Source organism: Eutrigla gurnardus (genome assembly GCF_963514095.1).
Source record: "Eutrigla gurnardus genome assembly, chromosome: 18".
In the NCBI taxonomy this organism is placed as follows: domain Eukaryota; kingdom Metazoa; phylum Chordata; class Actinopteri; order Perciformes; family Triglidae; genus Eutrigla; species Eutrigla gurnardus.
Genome location: NC_139929.1, coordinates 21,681,970 through 21,698,708, shown reverse-complemented (window position 1 = coordinate 21,698,708; position 16,739 = coordinate 21,681,970). Strand labels below are relative to the sequence as shown.

The 16,739-nt window shown below is 44.3% G+C and overlaps 1 protein-coding gene across 1 annotated transcript in view; it reads left to right on the top strand.

The window, feature by feature from the left end:
• Window positions 1–14,803, top strand: part of sspo (SCO-spondin) — a gene marked incomplete at its 5' end in the record, with an annotated part of 130,722 nt that extends 115,919 nt beyond the window's left edge. Inside the window, 4 exons of the mRNA XM_084033780.1 lie at window positions 7,946–8,006; window positions 8,570–8,700; window positions 12,877–13,027; window positions 14,487–14,803. Of these exons, the coding sequence (XP_083889906.1) occupies window positions 7,946–8,006; window positions 8,570–8,700; window positions 12,877–13,027; window positions 14,487–14,509 (366 nt within the window). The 3' untranslated portion in view covers window positions 14,510–14,803. The remainder of the gene's footprint in view (window positions 1–7,945; window positions 8,007–8,569; window positions 8,701–12,876; window positions 13,028–14,486) is intronic.
• Window positions 14,804–16,739: the final 1,936 nt, after the last annotated feature.

Here is a 16,739-nt window from a genome sequence, read left to right as displayed (position 1 = left end):
ATAAAAATAAAAAAAAGCAAGGCACTGAATTAAAGCACAAATCCTGTATTGCATTAAATTTGCATCATCACTCTGAATGGTCTAATACGCCCGGAGCCTTGAGGGAGAGCTCCCTTAGTAGAAACAACACAATCTCCACGGGCTGATAAATGGTTTCATCATCATTTTGCCTTAAGTTATTTATTTAGCTGATCTTTATTTATTCAGTTAGTCGCGTTGAGATCAAGAAGGAAGCCACCTTCAAACAAATGGCATGTACGGTACAAATACCACAACAAGACATTTCAGTCAGCCAACCATCATCACACACTTAACCCATAAAAAACATGTAGACCCGACATTGATCTGTTCGCCGTGGTCGTTTGATTGTTGATCACACTTCAGTCGGGCTGTAAACACACACACACACACACACACACACACACATGTTAGGCTACGTTCTGTCTACAGCGGTGGTCATAAAAACAGCGTCCACTCTGACCATCCTGCTGTCAATTTGAATGGGAATGTCTGTTCTGCTACATTTCTATGAATGGACTACAACCAGTGTTTCCCACACATTGACGAGACTATGGTGCAGTCTAATTTAGGCTTCCATAGTCTGAAAATTATTTTATCATGGTAAATGGACTTAAAGCTATGGTCTACGATTTGAAAGGTTTGAAAAAAGCACCCCCCCCCAACTCCCCTCTGTGTACTCGTATTGTTCTCCCCTCGCAGCCTCACACCTCCCTCTTATTTTACGAAAATAGTTCACTGAAATGTGTTTCTGAAAACATTTTATGCGATAAATAAGCTATGCAGTTGCTGAATCTGTCTTTATTTTAGATCGACAACGGTCAGTTTAAAAGATTTTAGAGAGCTTGCGGGCGGCGCCCCGTCTCTCGGAACTAGCCGCGACGGCATTGCACGACTTCTTACATAGACAATGAATGGGAACATGAACTCGGACCGGGACTTCGCAGTAATAGGGCCCTAGTTTCGCAGCGTGGCGCAGGGTGGCGGAGCCGGTGCCTCTCGGACCAAAACATCAGTTTCATCCTGGGAAAAGTTTGGCCGTCTGGCGCTGCTGCTGCTGTCTTCTGTCCAGCACCGCCGCTAGCCATTTTGGTGCCCTAAGCAGAATTCCTTTATGATGCCCCCGCCTACCCGAAAAATAGTGGTTTAGAGGCGCGCAGGTGGCGGAGTGGTTAGAGCGCATGCCATGTATGTTACACGTACGCATACGCCGCCGACCCCGGTTTGAATCCCCTCCGAAGGTCTTTTGCTGCATGTCACACCTCCCTCTCTCTCTCCTGTTTTTCATATCTATCCACTGCTAATAAAATGCGTCTATGCCTGAAAAAATCTAGCATACAGAACTTTTGGGGATCGTGTTGTGCTTGTGCGCTGGTCTCGCGCCTCGGCAGCCTGTTGTCCTTGTCCGTGGAGAAACACGCAACTTTGCCGCGAGCTGGAACCGGAGTTGGGGCTGCAGCTGGTCTGAGCGGCACGCGAGGTCCCGGTGTCCCGCCGTTCTGGTGTTGGACGGGGAATCCGGTGCAGCTGTGGAGCGCAGATGATGAAGACGGTGATGATGATGATGAATGGCCCGGCTGGCTCGTGCAGGCACCGGGTTCTCGCATTATGTCTACTGCTGTGCGCCCTGACCCTGTTTTGTGATAGACATGCCTAAAATGTGCCTACAATTTCTATAGTGATATAATATCGGCATTATAATTATTATGACTATGATGATTTTTCATAATATTTTGGTGCTCAGCACTGCCCTAATGCGCGTGGTGGGAGTGGCGGCGCTGCTTCTGTCATTGGGTTGTCAAGTGACGGAACTTGCAGTGAACCTCCCCTAACGCATTAAAGGTGAGGAGAGGAGCTCATTTGATTGGTGAAGATCTGAATCGGCTGTATTAATCCCAGTCCACGCCTTGGCTCCTCCTCGTCTCCCACTCACGCCTTTTCTCCTCCCTCTTTCCCACTTGCGGGGGTAGGAGTGACGGGAGGCATGCCTGCGCCAGACTGCACCGTGCACGAGACTTGCTAAGTCCAGGCGGACACACCCCGTCGGCGTGGCTCCGACTGTGCCTGGTCTATGAAAATAGGGCCCATAGTTTATTACGGCCACGAATGATGAAACATTATTGGTGTAAATGCAGCGGGTGCTGGTTGGATTTCTAGTTCCCGATCCCAAACTGCTCGCCGATCGCTCACCACAATCCCCCCCCTGCGCCTCAGCCAAAAGCCCTGCTCCATACCTGAACTGCTCAAGGCAACAAGCGTCTTGTCCGCTCGTAGTTTCAAATGTGGAAGTGGGTCGGGACGAGACGTGAGCAGGAGCAGGAGAGTGAGCGAGGATTGGATCGGATAAATTTTGGCTCGATTGACAAATCTTTCAAATCGTAGACCATATATGCCCCTGGACCCCCCTATGTCGGCTATATGACGTGTTACACATATGGTTATAAGTCAATCTATAAAGTCCGTCAGTATAACAGCAGTAAGGTGCATAGCAGTGGAAACCAGTCGACCATACATCTGAGTTAAAGGAACTTCAAAAGCCAACCTGATTTGTGATTAGAGCCCGACCGATAAAGGATTTTGAAGGCCGATACCGATACAAATGTTTGTTGATTTAAAAATCAGATATTCCGATATATCGGCCGATATTTTTTATTATTATTTCAGAAACGCGTAACAAAATATTCACAGATTTCCCTCACATTAGTTATTTGTAGTTATTTATGAGTCTTCACTAAAATAATATGATAATGCAGTTTAAAAATAATCTTGTTTATTTTATTGTCACAATGGAACAGAGGAACATCAAAATATATTAAAGTTCTGATAAATAAAAATGTATAAAAATTAGGGCTGTCAGGCGATTAAAAAAATGAATCTAATTCATTACAATCTCATATCTGCTAAAGGTACCCAAATAAAGAATTCAAATCTAGGACATTACAAAATTGTATTGCATGACTAATCAATTGAATACACTAAGAAGAGAAGATTTGAAATCCACATTTTTATTAGTGAAGTGTGTTTCATCAATGAAATTGAAAAGAAAATGGTCAAGCACATCCCAGCAAACCAATTAGGCCAGGTGCATTATTCACAAATTCAATACAAATACACTAAAATAAATAAAATTCAGAAATAAAATAAGGCTGAGTCTCAAATAGGCACTTAAGCAGACTCTCAATTCAAAATGAGTACTAAAGCTGACTCAATACAGCAATTTAAAATGAAAAGTAGAAGTATAACACGCCTCTAAATAAGGCAAAATCAAGAACAAGAAGCCAACAGGCATTTCTTTTAGGCCTATCACTTAGGCCACATTTGCTGCTGACACAGCAGGCAAGTCAGGAGAACATGACATTGTTTACCAAAAATCTAAAAAAAGCTACAGTACCTGGGGCATAACTCCTCAAATCAAAAACCCACCCCAAGCTAACGTTAGAGGATCTGACAACAGCTGGTGGATTATTTTCATCTCCGTAGTTCTCGAAGGTAGCTGGACATTTGGGTCAGATGACGCTATCTGAAACGCCTCCTTTAGGCCCTCATCCTCCACGATTGAAATAGGCCTGCAATCAGCAGCAACCCACTTAGCAATTGAGTTTGCCAGTTTTTCTGTGGTGGCTTTGCTCATTCGTTTACCAAATTCTGCAAGCATGGGTTGGCGAAGTGCTCTCACAGTAGCACTAGCACCGGTAACCGTGGAACTTGTCCCGACGTGTTTAGCGTTTAAATGATAAGTCAAGCTGGAGCAGCTTCGCTGATAGGAGAATTCTTTTTTTACAAAAGCTGCAAATCACCGCGTTCTCGTTGATAGTCCCGTCTTCGTTCTTTTTATAAATAAACTTGCCCTTCAAAGACCCTAGCAACGATGTGCTCGCCTCACTCTCCTGAGTCGCGTCCGTGTCTGTTGTCACCCTGCTTTGACTAGCGACGCAGGTAGGAAGTGACAAACACGTCCAGACAAGTTCCTCGGTGCTAGTGCCACTGCCAAGTAGCCTACGGGTCATTCAATGGGCCAAATTTAAAATGCTCGCGCTTTGAATTGCCACTCAGTTAATTTTTATAACACGTTAATTTTCTAGTGTAATTAATTAATCTAATTAACGCGTTAAACTGACAGCCCTAATAAAAATACAAACTTAAGATATAAAACTTAAAGTCCTTTGAACAAAAACACAATAACAACAACAACCAAACACAAAGTTACCAGTATTAAAAGACTTCATAAGTAAGCTTCATAAATATAACTTCCAACAAGACTGGAGACAAATTCTGTTAAGTTCTATTAGGGTGTTTCGTCCGTTTTTATTTCATTTTTAAAATATTCATTTATAGGCCATTATAAATTCCGATACCGATAGTAACCGATAGTTTGGAAAATGCCTAATATCGGCCGATAATTCTATTTGTGATCTGTCATTTGTTAATTCTGGATTCCAGTAAGGAAGTTATCATAATAACTAAGGGCCTTACATATGATAAATTAAAACGCAGGTGTGCTGATCCTTCCTAGATGTCAGTGACGACAGCCGACCAAACTCGTCATTTCAGAGCGATATCTATCAGTTGTGATTATTTCAGTTAAAGTGTGATTTTTCCCTTATCAGAATGATTAAAGTGGATGATTTTTTAACACGACAGAGATGAAACTATAGAGTATTTAATAAAAGAAAAGGTCAAGATTAGAGTGAATAATTTATTTCCCTTAACAGGGATTAAATTGATTTTGCAACCTCTGTTGGTATCCTGGTCACAAGGTTGGGAGCCACTGAATCGGGCTAAAAGCTGGGTAGATATAATTAGAATATAACGGTTTGTATATCATAGCCCAGTTAGTGGAATGCTGGAAACCACAGACCTAATATTGGCCTACACTATCCGATGTACAAAATCAAAGCCACCTAGTATGTGGACACGTACAAAACTCCAGCCTTCAGCGTTTTCTGCAGGTTATGAGGAAGATGTGAGGCTCAGAGCTGCGTTGTCATCACAGCTAGTGGGTCTTGTGCAGAGGTCTGTGTTCCTACTGCATGCAAGTGAATATCCAAATAGAGGGAAGGTTCACATACAGAGGCTGGATCAGTCTTCCGGACAAGCACATCAGTCCACTCCCACCCCGGGGTGGAACAGTTCACGCTGCTCTGTTGGTCACAAACATCTCAATTACTCTGAGCGAGGGGGAAATGTGTGGGCCGTTCTCTGCAAGTCTCTGGCTGAAGTAGATCAATACCTGACAGTCTGATCCTCCCTCAAGCCTTCACTTTTCCCTTTACGTGCCCTTCTACCTCCCATGATACGCTAAAACCTACTTTCCTCGTTAAGCATCATTGAGTTACATTGCAAATATGGCGAAGCTACAACCTGTTCTGCTAAATGAATGGTGCCATGCATCATATGCAAGTATAGCATCTTCTGTAGATTTAAAATATTCATCAATTAACTCTTTTATGACGGGGCATTCTGTATATGGTTCGGGTAATTGGGTCGTCATGCATGAGGGATTCTGGGTACCAGTGCGTGATTGTCACCGCTGGTGAGCACAGTGCCTTCATTCCTCACACAAAGCTCCATCATACACATTCTGTTTGAGTGGTTCAGAGCTGGTCATCTCGCAGAAAACGCTGAGCTGAGATGGCTATTATGGATGCGCGCTATAGAACCTAGAGGCAGATGAAGGAAAAAATCAACTCCATTTTGCGACAGGTGGAACTTTTCTCCAAGCATCCCTTTGCGAGGCTTCTCCTTGTTCCCCAGCTCTATGCCATATGTTTAAGGTAGCTACTTTAATAAGACTGAGTGTTCAGGCACACCAGCAGCTCTGTGAGGCTGCACTCAGGGACAACATTGTATTAGAACAACCCTTTAAATAGAAAGTGGCCCACTACTAAATGTGCAGGAGATCTTGTGATGAAGTAAAGTCACAGTAAAAAGTCAACGGTCTCCTCCTTGACACAGTAAGCTGAATGTTCAGTATATCTTTAGCTCACTGGGCTGTTTTAAGGCCAGGGTAAAAATACATTCTGCTGACATCCTCTAAAGGAGAGGTTGATAGCACAGTGAGCTCCACAAAGTAAACAGTCTACTGAGTGTTGCACCTGTGGTACACGGCTCTTTACTTCGCTGCATTGTGGCTCTGGAGAGTCCCGGTTGCGTAACTATTTCTTGTCCCCTGGCTGCATGGAGTTAAGTTATGCCTCAGTGAAAGCACTCCTTATGCCGGCCCGTATAAAAAGGTCATTTAATGCACAGTGTTCCCTCCCCTGACAGGCTGAGAATTGGTTACTGACAGTGCACTCGGTTATTTATGACTCAGCTTACAGTTAAGCACAAAATGAAATCCCCCAACATGTCAGCAGCGCTCTGCTGGGAAGCCCGTTTCAAGGTAATGGATTATAGGTTGTTATCATGTCGAGTGATAAAAGCTATCGAGATGTTTTCTTCTCAAACACAGACGCTTCTTAGTTCTTTTTTTCTGTCCCAGACACAATAATGGAGCTCTTATTTCTTCTCAGCCGGTAGATGATGGAGATTTGACTACCCTTTACTTTAAATGCCAAGTGCCCTTTTCTTTGAAATAATCAGGAATCCAAATTTCACACAGTTTCTACCCTTTGCTGCATCAGACACATACACACATGCAGTCTCCTCACTTAACACATTTAAATTGATCGTCCTTGTGACCTCTCACCCTGTAAGTGGTGGGCTGCCTCCGGCCCTGAGGGAAGGCTGGCAGCAGTGCAGAGTGGGAGGAGAAGTCCTCGGGGTTAGGAGAGCAGTGTGTGTATGTGTGTGTGTGTGTGTGTGTGTGTAGATTATTTTATAGTTAGGGAAAGTTTCCGGGCTGAGCTGGTGTTGGGGGTGGGGGGGTCTGAAGCCTGCTCTCACACTGTGTGTCTCTGTATGTAACAGCAGCTTTTCTCAGACGGGGACACCGCGGGACACCATGATTTCCTCAGGACTGTCCTCGACGTCTCTTCCTCCGTGGCTTCGCTCCCTCTGTCTACGTCCTTTGTGTCTTTACGTCACTGTGTCGTCGTCTAGCTATTTCTGGTCTAGCTATTTCTGGTCTTTGTGTGTCACCTTTTTTTTGTATCAGGTCCTTTTCCCATCTGGGCCCCTGGTGTCCCAGGTCTAAATCAGTCCTTAATGGTGTAAACCAACAGTGCTGTAGGTGGACTGGGACCAACGTTTCATAATACATTTTTCATTGGTCCTTCTGGGTTCTACAAAACTATATTGGTGATAATATATATCACCATTCATGGTTGCCATAAGGTTTCGGCTAGTTTCATGTGTTTAATACTTTGCTTAATACCAAAAACTAATGACATTCCCTCCAGCCTCAGCTCTTTTTTGTGTTTAGTGCTAATGTAAGTCTCATGACATCAGTGGGATCACATGTCACACAAACATCCATCTTGTCAGGCTTCAAGTTAAGCATTTGTGTCTGACAAGGCGGTGCAGGGACCAATTAGCATCCAGAAAGGAGCTCCTGGCAGCTACGAGTGTGGCTTCACATTCTGAACAACAATGGCTGCTCCCAAACAGACGAGTGTCGATGCTGCAGTAGAATGAATGCTATCTTACGTGGAGAGGGCTTCTTCATTAACAGAAGAGCAAAGAACAAACTGCAAACAACACTGAAGGCCTTTCCCTGTTTTTGCTCTTGTCTCCCGACCGGCTCCAGCAGGTATTTGATTGATAGATTTGTAGTTTTTGACAGTGCCTGCATGGCTCGGTCTTTGGGACCTACTTGTCCTTTCCAAGAATGTACAATGTGTGCTTATTGTCACATGTTGAATGAAATGCATGAAGCAGGTTTTATGGCCAAACATAACTGCCCATGTGTTGACAGGTTGCAGCAGAGTTTCGCTGTTCTGTCCTACATCACTTGTTGTTGTGTCCTGTCATGTGGTCTCTCTCTCAGGGGGAGGTGAAGGTGGAGGAGCCAGGCAGCTGCTGTCCAGTCTGTCGGAAGCAGTTTCCAGGTGAGTGCAACACACTACGCAGGAAAACACGCCGTCTCATTACCAGCATGACCAGCAGTGTTTCCATTTCTTGTATGTGGTTCATGGAAGGAATTGACAAATAAAAAGTTGAGTTGAGTTAACCATCACGACTTTCAGCTTTGGTGATGCAGAAAAAATGGCATTGACATGTTACTTGTTGTAAAACATGCAAATCTCAAACAAACACACAGATTTCCTTTATTGCACATCACAAACTCAAACCAACTGACTGATTTAAATATTCTAAAGTTCATTTTATAGGAGGCTAAAAACCAAGTGCCACAGTGCCCAATTAGTGAGAGATTACATGACTTAACCTACATTGGGGCTTTAATCTCTCTCCCAATGGAGGAAATGTCACATGCTGCGAGGGAGCATGGCAATGTCACTGTGTTCTCTGTACCAACTCTCTCGTCTCTTCTATTGTCTTTTTTATTCATACTTCTAATGCGAAAATTGTGTTTTCTTTCCTGATGTCTCTTTGCTTGCCCTCTGTGCACCCCTTTGCTCTGTCCAATCTGTCCTCTCTGTGTTCCCGTCAGGCGAGCCTGAGCCCGAGTGTCGTCGCTACATGCAGGTCAGGAACATCACCAAGGGAGACTGTCGGCTTGACAACGTGGAGGTCAGCTTCTGCAGGGGACGCTGTCTGTCCAGGACCGATGTCATCCTGGAGGTAGGGAGAATAAACACACACAGAAGATCATACCCTGGGAACATGACGGGTATTGACTTCAACATGAGTGACAGCTGGTAACAATAAAGATCAATACAGGCAGCAAAGTGGACTAAAAGGGACCAGAACTGGAACAGAAAAAAAGCTGTTGGTCATAATTGTTTGGAAATTGCCCATCAGGGCTGCACAGTTAATTCTGCTTAATAATGTCGAACAATATCAGCCCATAAAGTAAGGAAAAATGCAATATTCACTTGATTAACAATGTGTGTCGAACTTAAATTATAAGACATTTTCGACAATATGAAATAATCAGGATTACCGCACAGCCACATTGTCCATCTGTTTTCCTCCTGAGCTTTTTAAAAGGCTGTCTGATTCTGACTTCTCTCCGTGAGCAGAGATGTTCATGTAAACACTCTATGAGAATGTTCAGTCTCTGGGTTTAGGGAACTCAACCTTTTGAAAATCACCGCCTTAAAAGCCATTCCCAAGAGTGCATTGATATCAAACCACGTCTGCATCCGAAGCTAGAAGCAGGTTGTATTTCATCCTTACTGAGTGCTTCACACTGGATATCTTCTATCTAGCACATGCACAGGTCGAGTATTGATATCAACAAAGTCACGAGACCTCGGGATGACACCTCCTCAGGTATAACTTCCGCTCTCATCCGGGAGATCGCTCCTTTTTCATCTTGTCCTACAGTCAGTTCTTCACCTCTTGGGCACATTTACAGCTGCCCCATCCGGAGTAAAAAGCCACTCTACCAGGAACGTCACCAGTGTTGTGCCTGCATATTGTGGTCGAACGTGTTGCTGTCTGTGGTTCTATATAGGCTGTGGCAATAATTAAAAAAATAATAGCTTGCAGCAACATATTGAAAAAAGAACTATGAACTAGTTCATTTTTGGAACTGTGAACTTAGTTCAAAATGTTTAATTATGAACTATGAACTGAACTATCCATACATCGTCTACCACTTATCCTGTATTCAGGGTCGTGGGGGGCTGGAGCCGATCCCAGCTTGGGCGAAGCCAGGGTACACCTGGACAGGTAACCAGTCTATCACAGGGCCAACATCTACAGACAGACAACCATGAACTGAACTAGTGAACTGTTTGTGAACTGAACTTTGAACTAGTTCATGTAGAAAGTGAACTTTTCCAACACTAAATGTCTCCACGTCATGGGTGACCTTGAGAGGGGGGCCTTAGAGGACATACAGTGTGTGCCGCAGCCTCATTGGCAGCACCGAGCACGTTCTCCAGATATTACAGACGGATGTCACCACCTCCCATCCATTGGCCCTTTGGCCGAGGTCGTCTGCCACATCCTTATGAGGTGGGTTACGAGGATTCCTCGTGACTCTGCTGGCCATCCAGTGTGAAGCACTACCTCTGGTGGTCAGTCAGTATTCATAGACCCGTAGTTACATTCTTACTTTCACTCAGGTTCACTTCTTGTTTATGTCAGCTGCTTCCAGTTTACATTATTGGCCGGGGTCCCGCTAGCCGCAAATATCAAGTTCAAGAGTCTCATTTCGGCGTACGCCGACCTCAATAACAAGCATACTCTCTACAAGGTACAAGGATCGCATATCCATATCCCCGGCCTGGGTCGGCAAGACTCTGGTGGTGTCTGGTGGTGTAGTTGTGGCCAATGGCGGCTCATTCACCATGTGTTTCTGCTGCCAGGAATGGGACATATTGGGCTCATTGCTGGAGCAGTTACAACCACAGGCCCGAGGATTGTTGACCTCCTTTATACTCACAACAGAGCTGTTGGGCCTAATGTCCTTGCACCTGGACAAATAGTTCCTTACTAGAACTGAATTTCTAACTGGAATTTGAGAGGATTTTAAGGACGAGGTGAGTTTAAATTAACCTTGGCAAACTTGTTTCAGCTCCATTCTGTAACTTATTGAATATGGACTAAACAAACAAAGTATCTCATATCTCAAAAATAAAGCAGTTTTGTCAAACATGATAGAGGTTTATGTAAACTAGGTGCCGATGTTGTCAATGGACAAAGACATCTAATAACACTGGTGTGGTCTTTTTAGAGTGATGAAGGAACATGTGGCCTCATGCTGCTGGTCGCACCTGCTTTAATCTGAGTCATAGATAAACACAGAGGCATCCAGACACTTCAGGGTGTGAACTGAACAAGCTGGCTATTTGATCGTTGGCCGTCTGACATGTGGTTCCAGTTAAATGCAGAGTTCCCATGAAGGAAAGTAAATAAAAGCCATTATTCAGTAGTTGAGTCCCCGGTGATCTAAATATAGATGTTTCCAATGGGACTCACGTGCAGAGGGATTCTTCTGTTCCTCCTTTTCTTTCTTCACTTCTCTTTGTTCCCGGTGAAGCAGCGAGCTCGTCACCTTGTCACCATGGCGACTTTGTTCATCCTTGGCTTCCATACATCACTGTAAAAATAGTCAGTCAGATTAGCAAAACTATACATCAGCTCAAATGCCGGAGTCAAATGTGTCGCTACCTCCTGTTGCTGTGGCAACCGGGGATGGTAACCAGTTACTAGGCGAGCACAGAGAAGTTCCCTTTTCATTGATCAGCAGGACTGGAGGAAAGCAGGAATGCATTCACAAGAATCCCATGCTGTTCCCCACCAACAGCCCAAGTCTTAAAAGTATATGAAGCACTAATAATTATTTGACAGTTTTACAGAGAGGTCGGAGGTGTTTTTGAACCTCTCACCTACTTCTCCTCCTATTCTTCCCCGCTTCCACCACCTCCCTTTGTTCTTTCCCACAACCTCTCTCTGCTCGGGTTCTCACTTGCACTAATTGGACACGTGAGAACAACTTCCAAGACGCTGCCTTCTGTCATGCAAAACCAAGGCTGGCTTTCCTAAAAGTACCAAATTGTCACCTACTGTATTCCCAATGTTGTGCTGATAGTTATCACCTGACTCAGCTCTATGGTTTTATCATCTTTCAGTTCTTATTTGAATTTCACAACCTGCAGCGGTAATGTTTTGGTTCCTCGGCTCTCAGCAGCTTCATTTCCAGATGTTTTTGGTGAAAATTGCGCTGATGAAGCCCTGTAATGTTGCTCTGTGTTGCTGGATTAGCACATAAGTAGCCCTTTGCTAACATTTATGCTGATAACAATGTCAGTGCTGTGTTTACAGCTTCTTCCACTGCCCCCAAGTGGCCAGAAAAGTCTATTGACACGTGTTGATAGCTGTTTGAAAGAGCTGATATATTATTTATGTCACTTGCTGTAGGGAAAAGAATGTCACAAAGACCTGAAAACACCATGTCTCCCATGGCTAATGTGTGAGTAGAATGCAGGGCACCATCCACATTCATGGAGTCATCTTTCTTCAGCTTTTTTTGTGGCACATGACAGGACAACGTGAGGTCAAAGACCTACCGATGACCCTTCCTGCTCCCGACCCTTCCTCCTATCGCATCTGATCATCCTCACATTCATCACAATATATCCGAGATCCATGAATTCAACACCAAGTCATGAGCCAAACATTGCATGAATAAATTAGAAAGAGCATGACTTGTAAACAGCAGAGAAATCTTTCTCCTCCTGCTTTGTCTTGCTTTAAGTGACTGGTTAAGACTAGGCACCTGTATGTGTGTGCCGTTGGGGTCGGGAGTGTACACTGGGCTCATCTGAGCTCTTTGGCTGAAGGCAGCTAGCTGAAAAGAGATGTGAGAGCCAAGTTTACTGGTCAATGAAACCAATTAGCTAAAATAAGCTAAGCAGCTCAGTGGAGGTGCATAGTTGAATTATAATGAATCCGTGGAAACTACCCCACTCACATTACATATCTTGATTTGAGCTATTGTCTGATGTCATGTTTGCAGGTGATATTGTATTGTGTGTAGATGTTTGATAGATACATGTCCCTGTATTGTGAGGTCCTGTTTGTCCTCTGTAGACTGTAGTCCACACCTTTAGTTTTGTGTGTATTATTTCCGAGACCAACCTCACCTGCCTCCTCTCTCCTGCATCAGTCCTGCCGATACCAGTTCACCTTCTCGAAACTCACCCTATTATTTTCTGCTCAAACCTTTTTCCATAACCTCCTCTTCCTCTAATTCCACCCTGTCTTCTTCATATTATACTCTCCTAATTGGCTCCCTCCACCTTACCCCTCCGGCTCTCCTTTCCCCCGTCCTCCTCCTCCTAGGAGCCCTACCTCCAGTCAGTTTGCGAGTGCTGCAGCTACCGGTTGGACCCTGACAACCCGGTGCGCTTCCTCAGCCTGCAGTGTGAGAGCGGAGAGAGCGAGCCGGTCGTCCTGCCCGTCATACACAGCTGCGAATGCACCAGCTGCCAAGGTGGGGGATAATGGATGTGGCCAAAAGGATTTGCATGCTCATCCCTCATGTCAGTGTGAGAACCAGAGTTTGAATATATGTAAACATGTGTGCACGTGACATTTGTTTAGACGCTGCAGACAAAGAGGAGCGGCATTACATTTCACTGCTGGTGTTGTAGAAGAGAAAACACTTTCAAAGGGCTAAATCACACGGACAGTGTGGAGTTACTGATACAGGCAAACATCATGTCAACCAGAAAACTCATGCAACTAGCCTTTGATTAGTGATCAGCTGTCTTTATTTTGAAATATCGACAACATGACTAAACAATCAACAGCTGATCAACAGATCATTTAACTCATTAGGAAGTGTGCAATGACACCTGACACAAAATCTCAGATTAATCACATTAAAGGCTTCCAAGCTTGCTTCAACACTTGACCTATAATGTGTTGAACTGACTCAAACTTCAGTACATTTGGATTGGTTCTTCTGTGTTATTATTTAGCCGTTTTAGCATGACATCAAGAGATCAAATTCTCAAAAAGCTAAATATTAAAAACACACAACATCAATATTTTATCAACATTTTGAAACACAATATATCTCTATATCCACAATATATTGAATGCCCTGCATCATGATCCGTATGGTCTCACCGACGGTCCATAGTCCAGGTCCTTGTAGCACTTCACACTAGCTCAGTGGTTCCCGTCCTAGATGACACCACCTGTCATGTTCCACATGTGATCACATGAAGGGAGTTTTAATTGGATGTTTTTAACACTATTGATGAAATAAAGGCCATATTTCTTTCAAACAATCGGCCGACTGCTAATCAAAGTATAATATGAATGTTGGGGATTGTGCTACTGTACTTCACAATCTTTCCAAGTACCCCTTGCACATGCAGAAGTAGTCTGTTGGGTACTCGTCCCCTCGGCCGGCTGCAGGTGGAGGAACCTTGCTGAACGTCACTGACGGAGCTGGTAGCTCAGGAACCATCATGTCGGCCTCTTCCTCCCTCAGTCTCTTTCCATCAACACTGGGACGACACACACACACGCACATACGTTTGCCTTTGCCCACCATGAATAATTCAATCAGGGATCCCACCTCTGAAGCAATTATGTGCTAATCCATTCATCAACATGGCTGATTGCGTTAGTTAATTGGATGTAGCCACATACGACTCAGAACATCCCCCCGGCTCACGTCCCCCCCCCCCCAGCTCCACACCCGCAGACATCGTGGCTGACGGATTTACTCGTTCCGGCCATCAATCCTTGATGCTGTGGTGCCGCTCTCACGCACGCACACACACACATGTATTAACCGCCGCCACAAGTTTTCTCATTTCTCATCTGGTTCTCTCCGACTGACGCACACTTATCACAGACACAAGATGTCTTCCATGGATCACATTTGTCAACTGCTCAGATGACTCCATCAGTCTGACTGTTTCTCTCCCTCACAGGAGGCGACCTGTCCAGACGCTGAGACAGTCGAGTGTGTGTGTGCGTGTGTGTGTGAGAGAGAGAGTGTGAAAGTGTGAGCGAGAGTAGGATGAGTTGAACGGCGAGCCAAGAAAAGTGAGAGCGCCACACTGAAATCCAGATGGAAGGAGGATGCTGGTCGGACAGATGGATGAGTGGATGAAGTCCTGAGAGCTCATCGACGTTCACACTGTCGTCCTGAGTCATCATATGACTGGATGCGACGGTTTCCTCATCGGACACTTTGTTTATTCTTCAACTTGTACAGCCTTTTTTCTACTGTGTACCAGTAGTCATATTAAAGGACCTGTGTTACAATCCAAGTAAGACCTATTATGCAGTAAAAATGTATGTCTTTAAGTAACCATGACTGGTGAGATATTTTTACAGTTGAGCTGGTCAATAAACATGTTGTACACATTCTGCATATAGTCGACTCTCTGTCCATTTAAGAATGACTTATTATCAGTTGTTCACAAACAAACGTGACTTTTCCATACCTTCTCCCAACGTCCTCTCCTGTTTCCCCCAATTGATTTAAAATAGAAAAAACAAGAAATGATTATTGACTTGTAAGATTAAATGGATCCATATTTCTTCTTAAACACGTAGTTTGCCAGTCAAAGTGTTTGGTATTTCAGACTGATCTCATGAATCGGTGTATGTATGACACGCCAACTCGTATGCCATTATGGCATGTTATCACTACGCACAATCGCCTTTTCGCATGTTTATCAACGCTGAACCCTAACCTTAAAGGGCGTTTACCTACACGCGGATGTGATGGGTCGTTTCGCTAGAGGGCGCTGACAAACACGCGGATGTGATGGGTCGTTTCGCTAGAGGGCGCTGACAAACACGCGGATGTGATGGGTCGTTTCGCTCAGAACGTACACATACACGCGGATAGCTCGAATTGCATACAGATAACACGCCACAGGCAGTGGCGTGTATATTAACGAAAAGTCATGATGCCACGTTGGATATTTTAATCCCATACAACACTCCAACTGTGTTTGCTTTTATCACCTTTTCCAGTTCAGAGAAGCTTTGCTGGTAATATACACATTTCTGTCAGTGTGAACACATCTGCTCTCAGATAAATATCTGGAGGATAGAAGTGAAATAAAACCCTGATATACTAAGACAATATTCTGAAAGAAATCCAGGGTCATATTACAAAATTACCTTCCAAAAGACAAATATCTTGTTGTATGTCCAGCTTGCAGTATGTGTGTGTGATAACCACTTCACATCAGACTGCTTCAGTAACGAGGGTCAGTACAAAGCTGGCTTTGCCTCGACACTGACCCTCGTATACATCCACCGCAAACATTGGTGCATGCTGCCGCTAGCATAAGCGGCATCATCTCCATCTCTCTCCAAGTAGGCGATGACAGACGGAGCTCATTAGCATTTAAAGGTGCAGACACAGAAACCAGCCTGTTCTCAGCAGAGCTCATTTGAGCAACTTTTAGACAGCTGAAATTCAGGACCATGGATGGGTTTGGGGCAATGCATATCGAATCCAGTGTTGTTGGACCTCTGACAGCTGTGTGGAATTGAGGAAAATCAGTATATGATGTGACCTTTAAACTCTGAGTGGAACGAACCACCTGGATATTGATTGTGCATTTTTTTGGTTGGGCATATTGTAAGATTTATTTTGTACAGAATAAATTGGCAAATATTGTTTATAATATGTCTGCTTCCCTGAAAATGGTTTACTTAAATAATGTGATGTTTCTAGATATGTGTTTGAACTATATGAGTGAAGTCCGGAGCTTTTTCCACTTCCTTTATTCAGACATGGATTCATTGTTGTGTAAGGAAAAACACACCAAGAGTTCCCTCAGCAACCCCACTTTCCTTGTGTGTGTTGTGTGTGTGTGTGTGTGTGTGTGTGTGTGTGTGTGTGTGTGTGTGTGTGTGTGTGTGTGTGTGTGTAAATTTGCCAGGCTGGGATCTGTCTCATCTGTGACAAGAAGCTCTCTGCCTTCTTCTCTTCCTCTCCTCTCCCCTCCTCCCTCTCTCTTTTCCTGACTAAATAAGGGAGTTGAGAGAGGAAGGCTGGTCAGCATGCCTCCTCCAGCTCTCAGCTGCTGTAGTAAACGCGTAAGAAGAGCTGCAACTGATGCTTTTAGAAAAAGAAAATGTATACCAATGTGTCACATTTTGATAGATGGCTCTGTGGGCCCCGTCCAACAGCAAGGCCACAATTCATCATCTATCGT